The 20,550-nt window shown below is 38.9% G+C and overlaps 2 protein-coding genes, 1 long non-coding RNA gene and 1 pseudogene across 4 annotated transcripts; 2 read left to right on the forward strand and 2 right to left on the reverse strand.

Annotated features, from left to right (window-relative positions):
* Window positions 1-693: 693 nt before the first annotated feature.
* On the forward strand, window positions 694-2,302 carry LOC148732174 (uncharacterized). Of its 2 annotated transcripts, none has more exons than XR_016000853.1 (3): window positions 694-909; window positions 1,266-1,353; window positions 1,486-2,302. It is a non-coding gene; the product is annotated as an uncharacterized LOC148732174 (long non-coding RNA). The 2 variants fall into 2 exon arrangements; XR_016000854.1 differs by having other exon boundaries at window positions 703-926.
* LOC148732175 (uncharacterized) lies at window positions 2,071-3,266 on the reverse strand. The gene is made up of 3 exons (XM_088759201.1): window positions 3,099-3,266; window positions 2,823-2,894; window positions 2,071-2,465 (listed from the first exon to the last, which is right to left on the reverse strand). Exons 1-3 carry the CDS (start codon window positions 3,103-3,105, stop codon window positions 2,071-2,073), a joined length of 474 nt encoding a protein of 157 aa, XP_088615327.1. The 5' UTR covers window positions 3,106-3,266.
* A 6,185-nt stretch (window positions 3,267-9,451) lies between these two features.
* Window positions 9,452-13,524, reverse strand: LOC111337479 (uncharacterized). The gene is made up of 2 exons (XM_088756684.1): window positions 13,518-13,524; window positions 9,452-13,364 (listed from the first exon to the last, which is right to left on the reverse strand). Exons 1-2 carry the CDS (start codon window positions 13,522-13,524, stop codon window positions 10,162-10,164), a joined length of 3,210 nt encoding a protein of 1,069 aa, XP_088612810.1. The 3' UTR covers window positions 9,452-10,161.
* Window positions 13,525-15,459: 1,935 nt separating this feature from the next.
* LOC148732176 (uncharacterized) lies at window positions 15,460-17,816 on the forward strand (annotated as a pseudogene).
* The last annotated feature ends 2,734 nt before the right edge of the window (window positions 17,817-20,550 follow it).

Below are 20,550 nucleotides of genomic sequence, written 5' to 3' on the forward strand. Positions count from 1 at the left end.
ATAATGCCCATCAACAGGAAAAAGATGCAAGAATTTACAACAATTACAATCCACGCATAAGCTGCTGTATTACTGATGCAGCTTTCCAAGGCCGAAAACCTCAACAGGATAAAAGACATGGAAATCACCAACAAAACAACAGGTTCAAAAAATTTTTCAGATGCAAACTTGTGAAAGGGACGATTATTATAGGGCTGCAAACTTATATGAATTATGGCAAAGCCCACGAGAATTAACCAAACAACTAGGGTTTGTAAAGAAGAGGAAGAAGAAATTATGGACAACGCAATGGCCAATACCAGGCGGCGGAGTAGCATTACGATCTCAAAGTACTGCTGATACCTTGATTTGTAAGGCAAATAAGCAGGACCAAGCCACGTGTCAAGTTTCTGAACTTCTTCAGGGTTCATACTGTTTCTTGTGCGAAAGACGAAAAACATGAGTGAGGCGAGAAGCAAAGGGAACCCAATCACATAGACAACTACGGAGACAAAACCAAGAGCTAACAATGTTCTGTAAGTAACAGAGGTGCATTCTATCCAAGGAGAAGTTAGCAAGTATAGAATATTACGGTTATTTCGACATGGGCGTAAAGTGAAGAGGGTCTGCATGGCTAGAAATCTCGGACATCGGAAGATTGGAGCGTGACTTGACATGCCAATCACAGAAGTTAAATCCGTGCACGCCATTGGCTGGGAAGCAACACGCGATTAAGCGTGACTTCTGAACAACATGGCGTCAACTCCGTCAAGTCGGACGCGTGGGGAAAGATCCATCGGCTTTTTCGCCGATTTAAATAGCGTTACTGTTGCTGATATTTGTAGAGAATTGAAGGCAAGGAGACGTACGGTGGATGGCGGGCGTTTTTTCGAGGTGGAAAGGGTAATTTCAAGCCGCCAAGGACAGCAAGTAAGTTTGTGATTCAGGTAAGCGAAACTCGTAAGGAAATCCGCGGAATGCAGGCCAAAAAAATTATCAATTTCGTTTTAAAGGGGATTATGCTATTAGTAAATTGATTCTCAATAATTACATTTTTTCTAAGACTTCTGCAAACATTAAGTTGGTTCAGAGAAATGGTCTGAAAAGGTAACTTTCGCTAATTATCAGTTTAGATATTCTCCTACAAAGAATGTTTTAATTCGTAGGTAGTGTGTCAGGAGAATTTGAATAAATCCTACGCTTCAATTGTGTTAAGCCGCAAACTACGCGTAATTTTGCGAGTATTTAATAGGTAACTGAAATATTTTTATTTTTTACTCTTAAAGGGAGAGAATATCAGGTGAAATGGAAGAATTTTAGTTCATTTGAGGCTTCATGGGAGCCTCAAGAGCATTTGAACCAGCTTTGTCTGAAGTAAGCATTTTTGCAGTGTTTACCGTTCGTCGTGTTCCAGAATATGGCCTTGGAATTGGTTCTTGCTTATACTTTAATGCATAATGGGTCATTTCGATTCTGTTAATTTGTATTTATTTTAATCATGAATAGATACTACAAGCATCCCAAGCCAGACAGGACTGTCATATTAAATGAAGTTTCCAGGCTTAGGGTGGCCATTGCTGCTTCTTTGAAAGCATCTAAACAAAGGAAGCAAGTGACTATGGAGTTCAGAGAAGATGTATTTCAACATCTGTTTGGAAAGAAGGGAGTGATAAATGGACAGTGGAAACTTTTAGCACAAGAAGAATTTTCTCCATCATTTTTTCCTGCTAATTGGCATTGTTTACTTGACCTTCATGGGCAGGGAACAAAAGTTTTGTTCCCAATGAAGATACGACATTTTATTTCATGGTCAACCAAAAACTATCATATAAGAGAAGGTATGATCACTGAATCAACAAGGGCTTTTCAAGAAAAGATAACCGTGGACTTTATTAAAGTTGCTGCCTAAAGTAATGTGCAGTATAAATTTAGGAGCAAATACATTCAGAAACTTGAAATTGTACATTCGAAAAAATACATCATTTTCAAGACTTGAAATGTTATTCTCGGGCAATGTAACCTGCAGCAATGATACTATATTGCTTTTCTTATTATTAACTTCAGTATACAAAAGATCTGTTCAGTTATTCCTTATCTATTTTTGGTTCTTTTAAACTTTTTAGTAGTAGCACCAGCTTTCCTTTTTGTGCTTGCATGCTTTCTCTTATTGCTGGTTGAATTCCTGCCAGAATTTTGTGAATTGACAGTTGAGGTCATCCCATTACTGTAATTGCTGTTGAGAGAGGTGCTTTCAGTTGCTTGCACATTTTGGGAACTGACACACTGTCTCTTTTTATTAAACATCAATTCTTTTTTTCCAGTACTCCAGAAATCCTCATTTTGTTTGTTGTATTTTCTTTTTCTCCTCTCTCTGTGGCTCAACTGTGCAAGGCGGTGCTTTGCTCTGATGACATCTGCTGGGCTATCCCAGTTTCTTGATTTGTGAAGGACAACTGCTCTTGCCACATCATTATTTTTTTCGACGCCTGTGTAAAGGGAAACCAGTTAAGTTAGTTTATTGGTATTATTTCACTGGCCATACATGTAGTTTGTTCTAAATTAAAATAGCCAGTGACACTGACAGTACCTTGGCCACTGAAGTGTTTTACATTACCAAATCTGTCGATGACATCTTGCAAGTGATATGCAGCAGCGTGTATATAAGGCGTCACATTCCTGTTTGCATATCCTTTACGGGAATTTGCAAGCAACAGAAAAAGTTTGATCCATTCTCTTATCTGCAGAATAAGGTTATACTTTTCTTTGGAATGAAGCATTTAGCAAAAATCTGTTTGGAAACATTAGTCAAACATAATAATTGTATCATATTGGACCTACCCTACCTTTGCTCCACATTTTTCTCGTTGCTCTGGCAACAATGATGATACTGTGTGGAAATAAATGTCTGCAAAGTCCTTTGAGGAAAGTGGATAAAATTTTAGAACTTGGATGTGCTGAGGATTAATTGTTTTACAAACATTAAAAATGTCCAATACTACGTGTATATTAAGATCATAAACCAACAATAACTGGGGAATATTAGGTCGCGAGGTGCATTTAGACCAATTGCACACAAGCAGAAACATTTGATGGATTATATGTAGGGCTCAGAAAAATACCTTCCATATTTTAATAACTGTCTGGGCAGTATTACGGTGGATGGAATCCTTTGAGCACTCCAATTTTGCAAGAAGATTTTTGAGTAATTTTTTTCTTTCATCCCCCATCAGAGACATCCAATCCATTTTACCCATCCTCTTTCCATCGCCATCTTTCTTCTCCCACACAGAAAATGTAATGCCACAACTGTTTATCACTTGTGGGAGATGTCTTAAGTGACAGCCTTTAGGCTCTCCTCTCTTCTTTAAAAAATCTTCTTGATCATCTCACTCCATGGCATCCTCAATCAAATTGCATACCAGAACGTCAGTGATTCTAAGGAGGAGATGAAGCTCATTGAGGACAATGCGATGGAGAGGTATGTTTAATAGAGGCTGGTTAATGCAGCAGAACTCAGTTAAAGTAGCATGCTTTTTTACATCTGCCAAAGTGAATGCCATGGGGGGTTTGCTGTAAAAGTCTCCTTGCTTGGACATGTCCCATCTGAAATAGAAATGGCAGGTTTCCTACTTTCATAGCATAAACAGAGCAGCATTTTATAATTAGAGTAAAATTCTGTTTTGTATTGACCATGCATAGCTTTATGATTACTAGGTTTTGACAATTAATTCAAAAGTTTAGTACTGTGGCATTGAGCTAAATTCTACAGGTATGTATTTTACAACACTTTACCTTTGATCTTTGTGGATCTTACACCACAAGCAAGCATAGATGGAGTTTGCAGCTGACCTGCCACTAGCTAATAAAAGAAACTGAAGAAATAAAACAAATTATTAAGAATAAAATAGTGAGTGGTCTTCTTCCACCGAAAGCTTCCTATCTAACCTTATAATCCCCACCAAGATAAATTTCAACAGGTACTTCTTGTCCTTGGTTTATTGCTTCTTTACGATCAGCTATCACTTTATTTATTTCATCCCAAGAATCTTTGAAATTTGCCTTGATGGATGCATTGCACTCTGACCCACTCATTACGGCAATAGTGTGGGTACCTAAATGATGTAATATGAATGATTATTAAAAACTAGATCATTGGATAATGCAATTCAAGACTTTTTATTGGCTTAGCCATTATGGTCCATCAGCCAATATACCATAATCTACAAATATGGCAAGCATACGTTTCAGCTTAAGATTAAAAGGGAGCTAAGAATTTAATAAAATTTAATAATTTAATTGAACGTTTTTAATAAAAAAATTATTCCACTCGCGCTTGTTGGATATGAGATGATTATAGCCAACTCGGCGCTACGCGCCTCGTTGGCTATCTATCATCTTATTAATAATTGTTCATTAGTATAATAGCATTTGTGATAGAATAGAAACATAATGGAAGAGAAGTGTGGTGTGGGTTTCAAACAGAAAAGAAAAAAACAGTGGTTAAGTGTCCCCTTTAACTGCCTGGTTGAACCAAAAGGGTGTGGACCTAAAACAAAGTTTCTTACCTCTAGCATTTAACAGATTATCATTATCATCAAGGAGGCTGTAACTGAGTATGACAAAGTTGGTCAGTCTTGTCATTCACGCTCCATCACCACTGATTTTTACTTTGACTGGCTTGTCAGTAGACAGTTCACCCTTCTCTGCCTGTCAGTGAAGGGAATGTTTGAAATTGTGTATTATTTTACACTTGTTTCAAGAAAGAAACAGAAATAAACATCATTTTAAATCAAATGATATATACTTACAAGAGAATTCAGCTTGCTGATAAGAGATTCTTTGAAAGAAATTTGAGCACCTGGCTATGGTCCACTGGTTGGTTTTACCGTGCAGCTGCTATTAAGGTTGTCCCTGCATTGCTTAATAAGGTATGACCTTGGCATCCCATTTATCAACATGCTCAATTCATGCACAAAAGGATCACCCACGGCAAACTTATCCATAAGGAACAGTACTGCTTCCACTTTCTCTTTATCACTGTGGACAAACTGTCATATTGCTTCCATTTGCATTGTGTTGTGACCTGATCTCACAGTGGTGGTGTCCTGTTTAATGAAGAGACTGGTGGCACAGCAACTGGGGTTTGTGGTGTTGTTGGTGGGGCAGCACCAGAGGTTCCTGTTGGGGTGGAGTGGGTAGAGCCAGGGACTTGTGGTGGAGTAGGTGTCATAAAACCAGAGGCCTGAGATGGAGTAAATGTGGTAGAACCACAGACTTGTGGTGGTGCTGATGGAGTAGAACCAGGAAGCTGTGTAGGGGTAGGGCCAGGAGTTTGTAATGGGGTGGGAGGAGCACATGATGTACTACTGGAGGGTGACATCTTTAATGGGTATTGATTTCCATCTTTGTCTTTAAAGCCCAAAGCATCAAGTTCCAAACCATACTGTTTGATGAACCATAAGGCTTTTCGTGCTCTACTTGAAACAGCTTCTGACCTACGACGTACCTGTCGTTTAGAAAGTGTTGCCATCTCCTTAGTGAACAACTGTCTCTCACTGGCATCATTACTTTGCTGTTTCTCTAATTTTCTTACATATTTTTTTAATTCTTCATTTTCTTTTTCTAGATTAGAATTTTTTTTCTTATCCTGGCTGTTGAGGATTTCCTCTGTTGGCTCTGTTAGTTCCTCAAAAAGCTTTTCCTTTTCGTCTTCAAGATTTTCATACTTTTTTCTCCATTCATCGACTTCACCATAACACTCCTGTAACCTTTCCATTAAAACTGTTTTTTTTGCTTCAAGTCTCTTTAGTTCTTCTTCCATCTCCCCGGAATTCATTACATCACTGGCCAAAATGCTGAGGTTTGTCCAGCCGTTTAAAATTTTATTTCTCTGCTCTTTTGAGCCGGATCTGTTTTTTTCCCTTAAGCTCCCAGTTAGACGAATGGTCGTAACTCGCAAGCGTGCTTTCATTCGTTTGGAATCTCTTTTAATTCTCAGAACAGTTCCAGGTACAATGTCGTTAAGCAAGTCGATGTGGTTTTTTTCGGAGTCCTTTAAACTTGCCCACTGCAACAGTATAGTGTTTCGGATAGCCATCCTGTACACAACTTGATCACCAGCAATTGCTTGTTTTACAACATAGTCCAGATGTTTGTAGTTAAGGTGTTCTGAAGAAACTGTTCCATTTATAAGCACATTCACCCCCTCTTTTGATAAATTTTTGTCAGGCATTTCACTGTATAATAATACAGGTGATGCTGAAATCTTGTTAACCGGAAAATAATTAATATCTTGGGATCCGGAAATCGGGCTCTCCTGATGCTGAAATTTGCATATTCTAAATAATTCGTTGTGTTGCTGGGTGACCTTTAAGTTTCGCGCCGCGTTTTCGCGCCATCAGGAGAGTCCGGCTTCAGATCCCCCAGGTTTTAAATTTCCGGGCATTAAGATAAAAAGAGACTGGAAGAAAGAAAGCCGGGTTACCGGAAAGAAAGCCAGGTTACCCGGGGAGATTGAAAACAACATGGTTGATCAAAGAAATAGCAAAGAAGTGTGCTACTTTTATGGTGGATTTCGCCGCACGGTTCCGTAGGAATATCATCATTCCTCGACCAGAAAATATCACAATTACAGAGAAACAAGACCTAAAAACGCAATGGATATGAAGACCTGAGAAATATGATTTACTGTGTCTTGAAGTGTGGCTTCGACGCTTTTAAAATCGCAGTGAACAAAGTTGTTACACTCCAAAGATTTCCGGCGAAAGGACATCTGCGGAGAGCTGGTGATGTTGTTCTTGCACTGCCGCCATACTGTTACTACATAGCATCATCTGTACTGTTAATCTTGAAAAAACGCAACGATTACGACGTGGAAGCCGACAATGTTCTAAGAATATTTTGGGTCTCGGGCCGTACTAAATAACTGTCAGTGAACATTTGAGACTTTGCAATGGAGTAAGGAGGTAACTGGGATTTTAAATCTATTTTCTCAGTTAAGTCTCTAAGTCGTGAGGAGTTGCGTGACTCGCTTTTGCTCATTCTGGCCCATTCAACTGCGCGTGCGTGTCCGATATTTCTAGCCATGCTTTCAACTGAAAAGTAAGCGAAACTGAAACAGAAAAAGGCACTTTTGCGGCATTTAAAGTGAACGTTGTCCATGTGTCCTTCCTTGGGACGAACCTTGTTGTAGCTCAACATAATGATAAAGTAGACACCCACAAGTACCAAGCAACCGACTGGAACAAGAAGAATAAACGCAAACTTGCCAACACGATTGAAAAGGGAAGGTAAATCTCAAGTAACTCTGAGCTGCAATGATTTTGGAGGCCAAAACGTTGGAACTCGACACCATGAAGTCCAGGGTTTGAATATAAAAGACTGCGATGCTAATGAGAGACTTTGTGCCTTTCCCTCGACTAGTCATGCACAACACAAAAATCACCAAATTCAATTTGAAAACCCAAGTAGGCAAAAATTCCAACAGCATGAAGATCAACATCAAGATAAAATGTACCGCTGTTATCACAAACCGTTTTATAGGTCGCAAGTGGAAATAAAAAATGACCAAAGCAGAACAAGGAAAGGAATGCTAAAGATAAGAATAAACACGAAGTAGAAGACGAGATCTCCCTTCACACAGGGGTAACACAATCCGGCAGTTTTATAAAATCCTTTCTCACAACGAGAACAGAACCTGTCAGTGTTCCCTGAATGAAAGATACAGGATTATTTGGGCAAGATTACCTTGGATCATTCTAATGAGATAGAGGTAATGTTTTATTACTATGCCAGACATTCAGAGGTTCGCTTGTCGAAACGAACTGAGAATAGAACACTTCGGAGAATTTGGATAGAGATACGAGCTTGGCCTTGAATGCGATAACCAATACCCCCTTCCACTAATTTCGCAATGTAACACCTCTCCTCGGAATATAATAATCATTCGTGTGTCGTAAATGATAACTTCCACGTTACAGAAACAATTTCAATAGAACTGAGTTTTTAAATACAAACGCGTAGTATAACATTTTCTCTAAAGAACAAGCGTCTAGACATGTCTTTAAAATAAATGCTGAGTTAAACGTGACACATAACAATGAAAGAATTGTTTTGTACCCTTGTGGTATGGTTAGCTAGCTATTTTAGGTAATGAATTCTTGCAGAAGCGATTTACTAACAATTGATGGCGGCTACCAAAAAATAAATCACTCTCTTTTGTTAATGTACAAAGACGAACGCATAAGCTTCAGCCAACAATGCAGAGGGTGGGAGAATGCCTAATAAGATAAGTTTTTTTTCTGCACGATCGAACATCAAACATTCTCGTCGATCACGGTCAATGGCGCAATAATTCGCGATCGAAGGAGAAAGTTTCCCTTATTTTTTGCCCATAAAAGGAAACCGAAGGATGTGATTGTTTAAGAGAGAGCGATGCAAAGTACATATTCTGTCGAACACTTCCACTGAAATAATCTGGCCCACCCACTTCTATTTTGCCACAAGTTAAAAGGTGTGTTCATTTAGTTCATATCCTTTCAAATCGCCCTTTCAGTATTGATACAAGCCGCTTCTTCAGAAAAACTTACTACACGCTTTTTTAAAGCAAAATAGAATGGGGTGTGTAATAGCATTTCAGTCTAACTCGATTGAAAGCTAAAGTTTGCGTACCCGCAATTGAACTCAAGGCGGCATGCACGTGCTAAGCTAAGGAGGAGAACTTATGTGACGATAAGTTTTCGGCTGGGACACTAAATGGCTTGCCTGAATGAACCATCTGGGTAAGTGAGACTTGGAGCAGTCGCTTGGCTAACCGGAAGGAGAAAGATTGTCGCTATGGGGAGTCTATTGGCGGCAACCGGACTTGGCCAAAACTTCCACAAAGGATTTACTTTTACTCCTCTTTAATGCCTCACAGTACTCTCGAGTGTAACTTAATGCAAATCGAAGTTACAACATCAAAATATGGCAACTATTTTTATGAAACGGTTATGCGAACAATACATCTAGTAAACAAATAATGAACGTAACACATCAGAAACGATGAAAAACATGTTAATTTCACGTGTCTCGATTGCCTTTTCAAAGTTCGAGAAAGTTCAGTAAAGAAATGTAAACTAGATCATTCGCCACCTTAATCATAAAATTAAACCCAGAAACTACTTGTTGTCATTAGTTTTCTAAGGATGTTACATAATTCTTCAAGAATTCAAGAAACAAAAAAACCTTGGAAAGAGAACGATTTTCCTTCAAACTTGTACCATCAGAAACGTTAAATCTATCAAACTATTGGGGAACTAGTTTTTCTTTGATAACATGAATACACCTTTACATCCCTTTCCTCCCCTCCCGTCTACCCTTAACTTTGCCTCAAAGATATAAAATAAAAGGTTATAAAAAGAAATGGCTCAATAACAGCAGCCATGCTTTTCTTAACTCAGACGATATAATAATGAATAAAACGGATATCAAAATTGAATACATCTTTTGGAGTTGATCCTGGCTACAGTCGTATCCAGTCAATTCAACCCAAATCACAGGGTCGGCAATTCCTACCAAGATCTATTCATTCAAGAATCATATGACCACTTAGATTTTTTTAATGAAATCAAAGTAGCTAAGATGAAATAAGACTCAAAGTTACAACATTGCAATCCCGCGACTATAAGCGTAAACACATGGAACTTCTTGAATAGGACGTGAAAGAGGAAGATACGCCCAAGTCGTACTTAACTGACCACGTATATAGGTATATTAAACGATTTTAAAGAATGCCAAGCTGCTACAATTAGCTGTGACGTTGCAATCTGATGCCGTTTCTCGATGAGGGTACGGACAACACTTCTCGTGCCTACGTGTCAGGTAATGGTCACGCACTGAGAATAGACTTACTTGACGTCGATATTGTGGTAATACAAAAAAAAACGGCGGTTAAGTGTGGTCTACACTTTCATCAACAACGATATTCGTCATCACAATGGTCAAAATGTTAAAAAGCTAATTCATTGTCGACTCGTTAAATTCTTAAGTCTTGTAGCATCCTTGCCCTGGACTAATCTACCTTGGTCTGGTCCAAGATAGGGAAAGACATTTGGGAGTTGATTTTTCGTAAACATAAACCACACCCATGAAATAATTAGATTTTCCTAGAATAAGACCTTAAACAAAGTTATTCGCTTCAACTTATCTCCGCTGTCTTCCGTTAAAGGAAAGCAAATTGTCTCTTTCTTCACACTCACCCCCTCTATTTCTTCCATGGACAAAACAGCACCTACTGTCATCCTGCCCGGTTAAAACAAGACGGTAGAAAATAGTGCCAATTAATAAGAGGAAGATGCAAGAATTGACAATCACAACGATCCAAACGTAAGCTGTTATATAACTCATAGAGCTTTCCAAGGCCGAGAACCTCAACAGCATAAAAGACATGGACAGCGCCAACAAAACTAGAGGCTCAAAAAAGTTTTCGGAGGCAAACCTGTGGTGTGGAATATCGCTATAAGGATGCAAACACAGATGGGCAATTGCGAAGCCAACTAGAATTACCCAGACAACGAAAGTTTGTAAAGAAGAGGAAGAAGAAATCATGGACAAGGCAACGGCAAGCAATACGCGACGGAGAAGCATGACGAGCTCAAAGTACCTCTGATACCTTGGTTTGTAAGGTAAATATGCAGGACCAAGCCACGTGTCAAGTTTTTTACGATCCTCAGGGCTCATACTGACTCTTTTCCGAAAGAAGAAAAACAAGAGTGAGGCCAGAAGCAAAGGAAACCCAATCACGTAGATCGCCACAGAGACGAAACTAAGAGCTGATAGAGTTCTGTAGGTATCAGATGCACATTCAATCCAAGGAGAAATTGGCATGTACAGAATATCACCGTCGTTTTGGCAGGGGCGTAAAATGGAGAGAGTTTGCTTTACAATAGGAAAGTAGCTGAAACTTAAACAGAAAAAGGCACTTTGACGGCATTTAAAGTGAACGTTTTCCATGCGTCGTTCTGTCGGACGCATCTTATTGTAGACCAACATGATGATAAAGTAAACACCCACAGTTGCCATGCAGCCAATTGGAAGAAGAAGAATAAAAGCAAACTTGCCAATAGGATTGAAAAGAGAGGGGAAATCGCACGAAAGTGAAGGAAAATACAAATTCCAGTAACTGCTCAAGTAGTTCTGAGCTGCGACGATTATTCGAGGCCACATACTGGAGCTCGATACCATGAAATCCATGGTTTGTATATAGAAAACTGCAATGCTAATGAGAGACTTTGTGCCTTTCCCTCGACTAGTCATGCACAACACAAAGACCACCAGGTTCAATTTGAAAACCCAAATAGGTAAGAATTCCAAAAGCATAAAGATCAACAGTAAGAGGAAATGTATTGCTGTTACTACAAACCATTTGATAGGTCGCAAGTTGAAATAAAAAAATGACCAAAGCAGAACTAGGAAAGAGATGGCAAAGATAGGAATAAACACGTAGTAGTAGGTTAGATCTCCCTTCACGCATTGGTAGCACATTCCGGCAATTTTATAAAATCCTTCTTCACAACGAGAACAGAACCTGTCAGTGTTACCCGAATGGCAGATACAGGATTCATTACATTTTGTGATCAGAGTTGACACTAAACCCTTGTTATTGGAGGAGTACGAGTCGTCGCTTGGTGATGTGTTGAGGCGACAGGTGCAGGAAGCTAGTGGATTGCAAGCAGTAGGTACTGGACACTTGACGAGATGAGTAACATTTCTAGGATCGGGAGATGGCCAATAGCCAGGACCTATCTTCATGATGTTTGGACTAAGGTCTTTTTGGTCTGTAACAGTAACTTGGTTACACGTTCCACCATCCATACATGATTTACATAATCCGCTCTCTCCGTAAAAATGTGTATCACAAATGCAATATCTGTACTCGTAAAATGTAGGATCCAAGCGAATGCGACCGTTATTGAACGTTAAGTGTCCTTCGGGACATGTAAAGTAGTCTTCTGAGTGTGGTCTGAACATTCTTGAAAAATCGGGGCGAAAGACGTCAATGGATGCATTCTTTTTCTCTTGCATAGAAGGATTTCCAGAAATATCCAAATACTGGAGACTGATTAAATTCTGAATTCCTGCCGGAAGGCTTCCCGACAAGTTATTTGATGAGACGTCAAAATAAGTTAGATATGAAAAGTCTGCAAAAAAAGCAGGCATGGCTCCGTAAAACCTGTTACCTCGTAAATCGCAAGTGGACATGTCCTCAAAGTAAAGCACATTTGCAGGTAGGGGACTCTCAATATCGCAAAAACTGAGATTTAGAACTGATGGGCTTGGGTGAAAGTCGGGCTTGGCCGAGAGGAGCTCCATAAAGCTTGAAATATTAATTTCTAAATTCCTATTTCCTGCAAGGGAAAGGAAGGATTTTACAGTTCTATTTGATTTGGTAGACCATGGCCTCCCTCTATTTATGGAGGAAAACTTGTTCTGCGACAAATCAATCATGGAGGGTGGGTAAATGAGTAACTCGCCAGGAATGTCTCCTGTGAGCTGATTGTTAGCGACATTAAGAATTTGCACGTGATGAGTTTTCGGAATGTTTTGAAAGAAGCCACCCAAAATGTTGTTTCCCGGTAAAACTAGACAGTTCACGTTAGGTGGCAGTGTATTTGGTAATTGTCCTGTTAGTCGAACGCCCGAAACAAAAAGTTGGGTTAAGGTAGGGATCGCAAAAAGGTCATTCAGATCTCCCCACATGAGACCAGGAGTGTTTCGGAGGTCAAGATAACAAAGTCTTGGTAATTTGGTTATGCTTCTAGGTATTCGACCAGTAAATCTATTTCCTCCGAGACACAGCATTCTTAACCCTGTCATATTCCCAATGTTTTCTGGTAAGTTGCCAGTAAAGCCCTCCCCGTTCATTACACAGCCCAAGAAACTGTTCAAATTTGTTAGTTGTACGATATCCCTCGGAATTTCCCCAGATATGGAGGCTGCATTGAGAACGATCGACAGCAGACTGCTCATATTTCCAAATAAAAAGTCACCAATGCGTCCTCGGAGTTTAGGGTTACCAGGCGTGCAAAGCGACAGCAAGTTACGTATCTTCCACAGATTGGCAGGCAGAACACCATCCAAGTTGTTGTAAGCCAGCGTAATGGTTTTTACATATAAATTGTTGTAACATGTGATACCATACCAGGAACAGTGGGATTTTGAGCTGTTCCACCCTGTGTTGTCGTACCATTGCTCGCCATTTGTAGATGCGTAAACGTCAAGGAGAAATTCTCTTTCTTGTTCAAGTGTAAACGAGAAATCATATGTTAATTCAGGGAATGTCCAATGGCTGCCTGTAAATCTTTTCAAACAGTCATGACCCTCATCGCCCAGGAACAACTCATAATCTGGAATTGAAGACAGTGAAGATTAAAAAATAGGATGATAGCTAAAAGGGTAATTTTTTTTTATAATTACACTACCCTGGGAAGTTTTGTGCGAGAATACCTCGGCGGATACCTACCTTTCCTGTTGTAAATGCAATTTGTCCAAAATTTTACCCGACATATATTTTCTCTATCAACGATGGGTGTTCGGAAGCGGAACCAGAAATCCCTTTAAAAAGCAGGCACATTTATTCATAACACGGTAACACAGTAACACGGTAACACGGTAAACGCATGGTAAACACCAACAACCTCGCAAACTGCGTCTTAAAAACAACTCAAAACTAAACATATAGAAGAAAATCGTTCGCATAACTTGCTTACTTGGTTTTTATGAAGTTTTAAAGCGCGCGCGTGAGCGCTTATCGCGAGTCACGCAAGTTTGGTAACTGTATTCTCAACAAAGGGACCCCTTTTATGAACGTTTACTTAAGCAACAGAAGTGGATAAGGGGGTCACTATATCTGCTAACTAATCATGGAGCGTTATTTTGTACCACGACACCTAAGTGGACCAATCCGCGTTTAGTACTCGTGACAAAACTTGAAATGTAACGTACAATCTACGGATGTTACATGTGTCGCCCAGTCACGCATTAGACTTAGAAAGTGACAAACGCTACTTTCTTTCTCTCAGGATGTCATGCGCCGCGGTTTTTTGTTGTGTTTCTTCTGCGCTCTGTTAAATAAATTAGATTTAAGTAATGCATGTAGGACGATTTTTCCGGAGGGCACCGTAATTCGTTGACAGTAACCTTTAAAGGAGGTAAGAAAGGTAATGGAACTCTTTTGCTCTAGTCTAAGAAACTTTTGTGGGCTTATCCCTAAAAGGTTTTACTAATTAAAAAATTTGTCGCCGGGAGCCGTTTCTACCCCAAAATGGGAAAGTTTAGTAAAGATCTACTATATCATGTAAAATGCTGTTTACATTTCAGTAATGACTTTTTCGCACTAACGAAAAAGTTTTTTATAGAGAAAAATTTTCCGTCAGCACAAACATTTTACAAGTGCTGACGGTTTGCCGTGACTTCACCAATTTTGGCCAAAGTGGACGACTTTTCAAACGCACCGCTGAAAAAAATTTGTCCCAGATAGATACTGGACAAGATCGACAGATGAACAGATAGGGCGCTGAAGGAATATGACAGCTTTGAAATTTTAATACGGATGTAACAGACGAAACAAAACATTTGTCATAACATCGTAAACTCGAAAGGTTACTAGTTAAGCGGAGAAGACAATTGGAACGCACAATAGAAATCACGGTTTAAATAAATGCAGTAGGTATTCAAAATTATAAATAAAAATAAAGAGATCAGTTTGTAATCACGGATGAAAAGGACGAAGTAGAGATTGAAGATTGCGAAGTTATAATTGACGTTTGTAGCTGAATTTGTTTGGCTAAATTTCTGGTTGAAAGCGAGAAATAAACCAGTGATACAGACCCAAAAGGGGGAATGTCTGAGATTCACAGCATGAAATCGCAAATTTACGCATCTTTAACTCTTGCGTAAAGATGCGTAAATATAAAGCCTCTTCTTTACGGACAGTTCCGCGTTCCGTAAAGATGCGTAAATGCAGAGAAAGCGTAAAGACTGCGTAAAGGATATTAAATGTTCGTAAAGGATAAGGATCAAAATGGACATAATTAATCACTGTCTATTTGGAGAAATACTCAAAGAAGTGAAATAATTATGGCTCATCCATCTTCGGTAGAATTACCGTGGTATTTTGACCAGTTTCGCTTTTAACACTTTACGCGTCTGTAATACTCTTTTCACATCTTTACTCACTGTTCTTTAAGAATCTTTAACATTCCTTACGCACAATCAATCTTTACGTGCCGTTAATTCTCTTTCCGCATCTGTATTCTGTCTTTTACACCGGTTCTAATCTTTCTGTTCGCATAATATGTTTAAACTACCTTTTTTTAATTGGCCTTGAAACTCATGATCAAGCAGTTGTCCTCGGGACGATTGATGAAGAGTCCCTGGGGACGAAAATACATAGGAACGAGGCTGCCGCAGACCGTGGGTGTACTGCGTCGGTGGGAAAATATGACATGTAAATTGGCTACCGTAAAGAGTAAAAAAGGCTGACGTTTTGAGCGTTAGGCCTTCGTCAATCGCTCTGACGAAGGGCTAACGTTCGAAATGTCAGCCCTCTAACTCTGTACGTTGACTAACTTACTTTTTCAACACAGTTATTAAGACTAAATTACGTCTTTCATTCGGACGATTCTTCCTACAAGTTCGGTACTAAAATACAATGAAAACGTTCCCTGGCCAAAGGTTTTAGAAAGCATAAGCTTTCGGCTGTCGATCTACAGCCTTCCACGGATAAAACATGAAATGTGAATTAGTAAACTATTTACAAAAAGCGAGATGAAGGTGACAAGAAGATCAAAGTAAAAATATGGAAAGAGTGGCTATTGTTTAAAAAGAATGCTATACTGATTAGGGATCGGCTTAGAGTTATTGTCCGCATTCTTGATAGCAGAGGTGTGCCAAGCCTCCAGTGGTTTTCTAATACGAAAAGAGCCTTCGTCGATAGCTCGAGAATGTTAGAAATCAATGCGATGATCAAATGACCACGCATGTTTAGCCGTGTTTGACCCATGAGCACATGTCTTTACATTCCTAATGTGTTCTTTCTTGCGGGTTTCAAAGCAACGGCCGGTTTCACCTACATAACACCGGTCACAATCGGCACAGGGTATTTTATAAACCCCATTGGGTTGGTGTTCAATAGGTGGTCTGAATTTAGGAGAACGGAATTCTTGTTGCAAAGTCTTAAAGGGCTTATTTACAACTCGAATATCGTGCTTTTGAAGAATCCTTGTTAACAGTTGCGTAACACCATTGATAAAAGGAAAGAGAGCAAAACCGTTAGAGTTCTCAAAAGCTGCAAAAATTCGTAGAGATAAAATTCTAATCCTTCAAAAACGAGCCCTTCGCTTAATGTACTTTTGTGACTACAGATCTCATGCAATCCCGTTTTTTGTTTCTTCTCGTTTTCTTCCTTTGGTTATGCTTTGCTTTAAATCAGTTGTCATCTTGATGCATGACATATCCAATAATTTGTCACCTTCTAACATATCTAACTTATTCACTTATCAAGCTAATATTCATCCCATAAGACAAGATCATCTTCAAGAGGCGACTATTTTGTTGAAAGTTCAAGATTAGATATACAAAAAAGGGCATTTTCAAGAAATGGTGTTAGGATCTGGAATGGCTTGTCTTGTGAAGTGCACCGGCTATCAAAATACAATTTTAAAAGTAAAATTCATGATTTCCTCCTCCAGAGACTCGAAAAATATGACGATTATATTGATTTGTCTACTTTAATAGCAAAACTATAAGACCCCAGCTTATTCTGTTCTCTTGCCATATCTTAAATGTATTAATGTAGTTGCATGTAATTTGTCTAGAATTTTAAGTCTCTTGCTCTGTAAATCTTTTATTATTTTATAATATACATATTAAACACTGCACGCCTCGACTAGCCTTTGCTAACTGCGGGTGGTGCATATTTTTTATAATGTTGTAATAATAATAATAATAATAATAATAGTAATAATAATAATAATAATAATAAACTTGTAATAATAAACTTGTTCTCGCAATGATAACACGATCACTATTGATGTTTACCGTAAAGCAACTCATACTGACAGATATTTAGACTCTTTTTCTCACCGCGACAAACGCCACAAGATTAGTACAGCTGAGACCCTTCTACACCACGCAATTAAACTCCCAAGTACACCCCAAGTGAAAATTACTGAAATCATTCATGTCATTGATGCTCTACGAGCTAACAATTATCCCTCCTTTGTTATTTCCAATACCCTAAAGCGGAAATTTTCCAAACCACCCACACATGTCATCCCTTCACTTGAAGAATTGGTTTGCATGTTTTTTAAATGGTTGAACCTCAAGAGAACTCTAACGGTTTTGCTGTCCCTCCTTTAATCAATGGTGTTACGCAACCGTTAACAAGGATTCTTCGAAAGCACGACATTCGAGTTGTAAATAAGCCCTTTAAGACTTTGCAACAAGAATTCCGTTCTCCCAAATTCAGACCACCTATTGAACGCCAACCCAATGGGGTTTATAAAATACCCTGTGCCGATTGTGACTGGTGTTATGTAGGTGAAACTGGCCGTTGCTTTGAAACCCGCGAGAAAGAACACATTAGAAATGTAAAGGCCTGTGCTAATGGGTCAAACACGGCGAAACATGCGTGGTCATTTGATCATCGCATTGATTTCAGTCATTCTCGAGTTATCGACGAAGGCTCTTTTCTTATTAGAAAACCTCTGGAGGCTTGGCGCACCTCTGCTATCAAGAATGCGGACAATAACTCTAAGCCGATCCCTAATCAGTATAGCATTCTTTTTAAACAATAGCCACTCTTTCCATATTTTTCACTTTGTTCTTCTTATTACCTTTATCTCGCTTTCTGTATATATTTTGCTAGTTTACATTTCATGTTTTATCCGTGGAAGGCTGTAGATCGACAGCCGAAAGCTTATGTTTTCTAAAACTTTTGGCCAGAGAACCTTTTCACTGTATTGTAATATGTCTCATCCTGGCTGCGCTTCAATTTTCAAGTTCGGTACTGTTCACGAGCCTGCGATGAGCTTATAAGAAGGTGAGACATAATAGATTTGTATTCATGGCGCGAATATTAGCGTCCTTTTGGCCTCGTTACCATTACTCCTGACTTGACTTTTGAGAAGTAATCCGTAGACTATTTTTCTTTCAAGGTCTAGAATTTCCGACCCCATCAGAGAGTAATTGAGACGGCGCGATGAAGAAAATGCCTCTAAGTTCCAATAACTTTCAAACAAAGTGGACTACTTGTGTAAACTTGTCGCCGAGAACAACTCGAGCAGCAAGGAAACGAAATCGAAGGAAAGTAGTAACTCAAAGGTCCATGTGCCTACGAGGTGTCTGGTAACTACGCTTACATATTTGATTCAGATGCATCTTTCTCTCAGTTCGTTTCATAACTTTAAGTTTACCTAATTTGTTTGTTTACCTACATTACCACATGTAAGTTTACATGTTGGTTTAAATCAAGGATCAATCCCCGGCTTCGAAGGTTGATATAAATGTTTATACTTTATTTATGCTTTGCAGCTTATCCATACAGATTTTAGCTTGGTGGTTCTGTTTACTAACAGAAGAATAACGTGACAAGAAGTTATTTCTGTCCACCAAATATGGTGGCAACATGATGGTGGAGGGTGGGGAGGAGCCTTGGCAGACTTGAGATTAACACTGACTCATTATAGGTGTCTGCACAATCTACAAGCCATGAATAGCTGTCATTGCAGTTAAGTCTGCCGTCCAAAATTATTCTTTTTAAAAGGCATACAAATGAGCCTGGCATGTAATAGTCAATCATATCCAACTGAACTAAATTTCAATGGAACTTAATCCATGGATTGAGTTCAACTGAGTTCACCAATTGAAAGGAAATCAAACTCACACTAAAAGATTGGACAACTGAACTCAAGGAAATATTTGATTACTGAAATTTTTCTAAAACTGGTGTTGAAAATCAATAACAAGTTTTTGGAGTTTTAATTACTTTGGTATAACTGTTTCGGTTGCTGAACTCAGTAGAACAATCTTATTTGAGCTGCCAAAAACTAAACCCTGACTGATAGTGGTAAACAAAACCGTGAAACGTTGGTACCATACGATACAATACAATACAATATTTTATTGACAACTCCCCAAAGGGGCTTTTCAGTGACAATGACGATTAGACAATAGCAGTAACAATAAAAAAAAATGGTAATCGTTAAAAAGAGTAATGCTATATACATTATAAAATATCAATCACGAAAAATAATTTATAGAGTGTTAGAACTATGGTATAACTTAACTATAAGAACAAAAACTCGGGCTAAATCAAGTCAAGAATTTTTTTAAAAGGTCTGATTTAAGATTACGTTTAAAACTAGCTACACTAAGGCTTGATTTAAGTTTATGGCCAATAGTATTCCAAATACTTACAACGCGATAATAAAAGGACCTCTGGCCAGTTGCTGTTTTACAGAGTGGAATGTTCAAGTTCCGTGAATTGCGGGTCAGTCGACCAGTAATGCTACCCTAAGAATAAACTTATTACTTAGGTATTCCGGTACAAGACCCATCATGCACTTAAAAGCCATGACGCTGTCTCTTGGGTAAAGGTTTGATTTAACAGGAATCCAATTTAAGCTTTTAAGAGAAGGAGACACATGGTCGTATTTCCTAACGTTGCATACGATTCGAGCAGCAAAGTTTTGTTCGCCTTGCAGCTTCTTTATATTACTATCCATGGTATTCGCCCAAACTGACGAACAATAATATAATTAACTAAATACTAAGGAATTGATATAATAATCAGCATATCTCTCCTAAATGCGTGCTTTACGCGACCTTTTTGTCCCAATGTGGACATACAAGAGGATACAGTTTTAAAATGACATGTTCGTTGAAGGTGAGATTTTTGTCAAAAATCACTCTGAGATCTTTTATAGTCTCTGTGGGTTTGAGATCTTTTCCCAAGAGTTTATGGCGAAATTCCGGGAGTTTGCAGTCGCCTGTCTACTTCCATATATAATTAAATTGGTTTTGTCAGGGTTTAAGAGCAGACCATTATCAAAGCACCAGTTTCGTATGCTGACAAGGTCCTCGTTCATAGCAGATATGGTGTCTCCGCAGTCCTGGGGTCGGAATGACATAAATAACTTGGTGTCATCCACATAACTCTTAGTTAGACAGTTTCTTGGAGTAGATGGTAAATCATTGACATAGATTCCAAAAAGCATTGGCCTTAGAATGCTATCCTGTGGGACTCCGCTAGCCAGCTGAAGTGGATCAGAGATCTTGGCATTGACTCGGACAACTTGGGTTCTGTTAGATAGATAACTACGGAACCAGTCGATGGCAGATGTTGAAGCACCCATATCTTGAAGTTTGTGGAGCAGGATTTTGTGGCTGATGCTATCGAAGGCTTTACTCATGTCTAACAGAACCATAGCTGTAGTTTTCTTTTGATCGATGGCACTTAAGATCATATCTGTTGTGTAGATCAATGAAGTCTCAGTTGAGTGCCACTTTTTGTTACCGCTTTGTTTTGTT

The sequence above is a fragment of the Stylophora pistillata genome, chromosome 4, assembly GCF_964205215.1.
Source record: "Stylophora pistillata chromosome 4, jaStyPist1.2, whole genome shotgun sequence".
In the NCBI taxonomy this organism is placed as follows: domain Eukaryota; kingdom Metazoa; phylum Cnidaria; class Anthozoa; order Scleractinia; family Pocilloporidae; genus Stylophora; species Stylophora pistillata.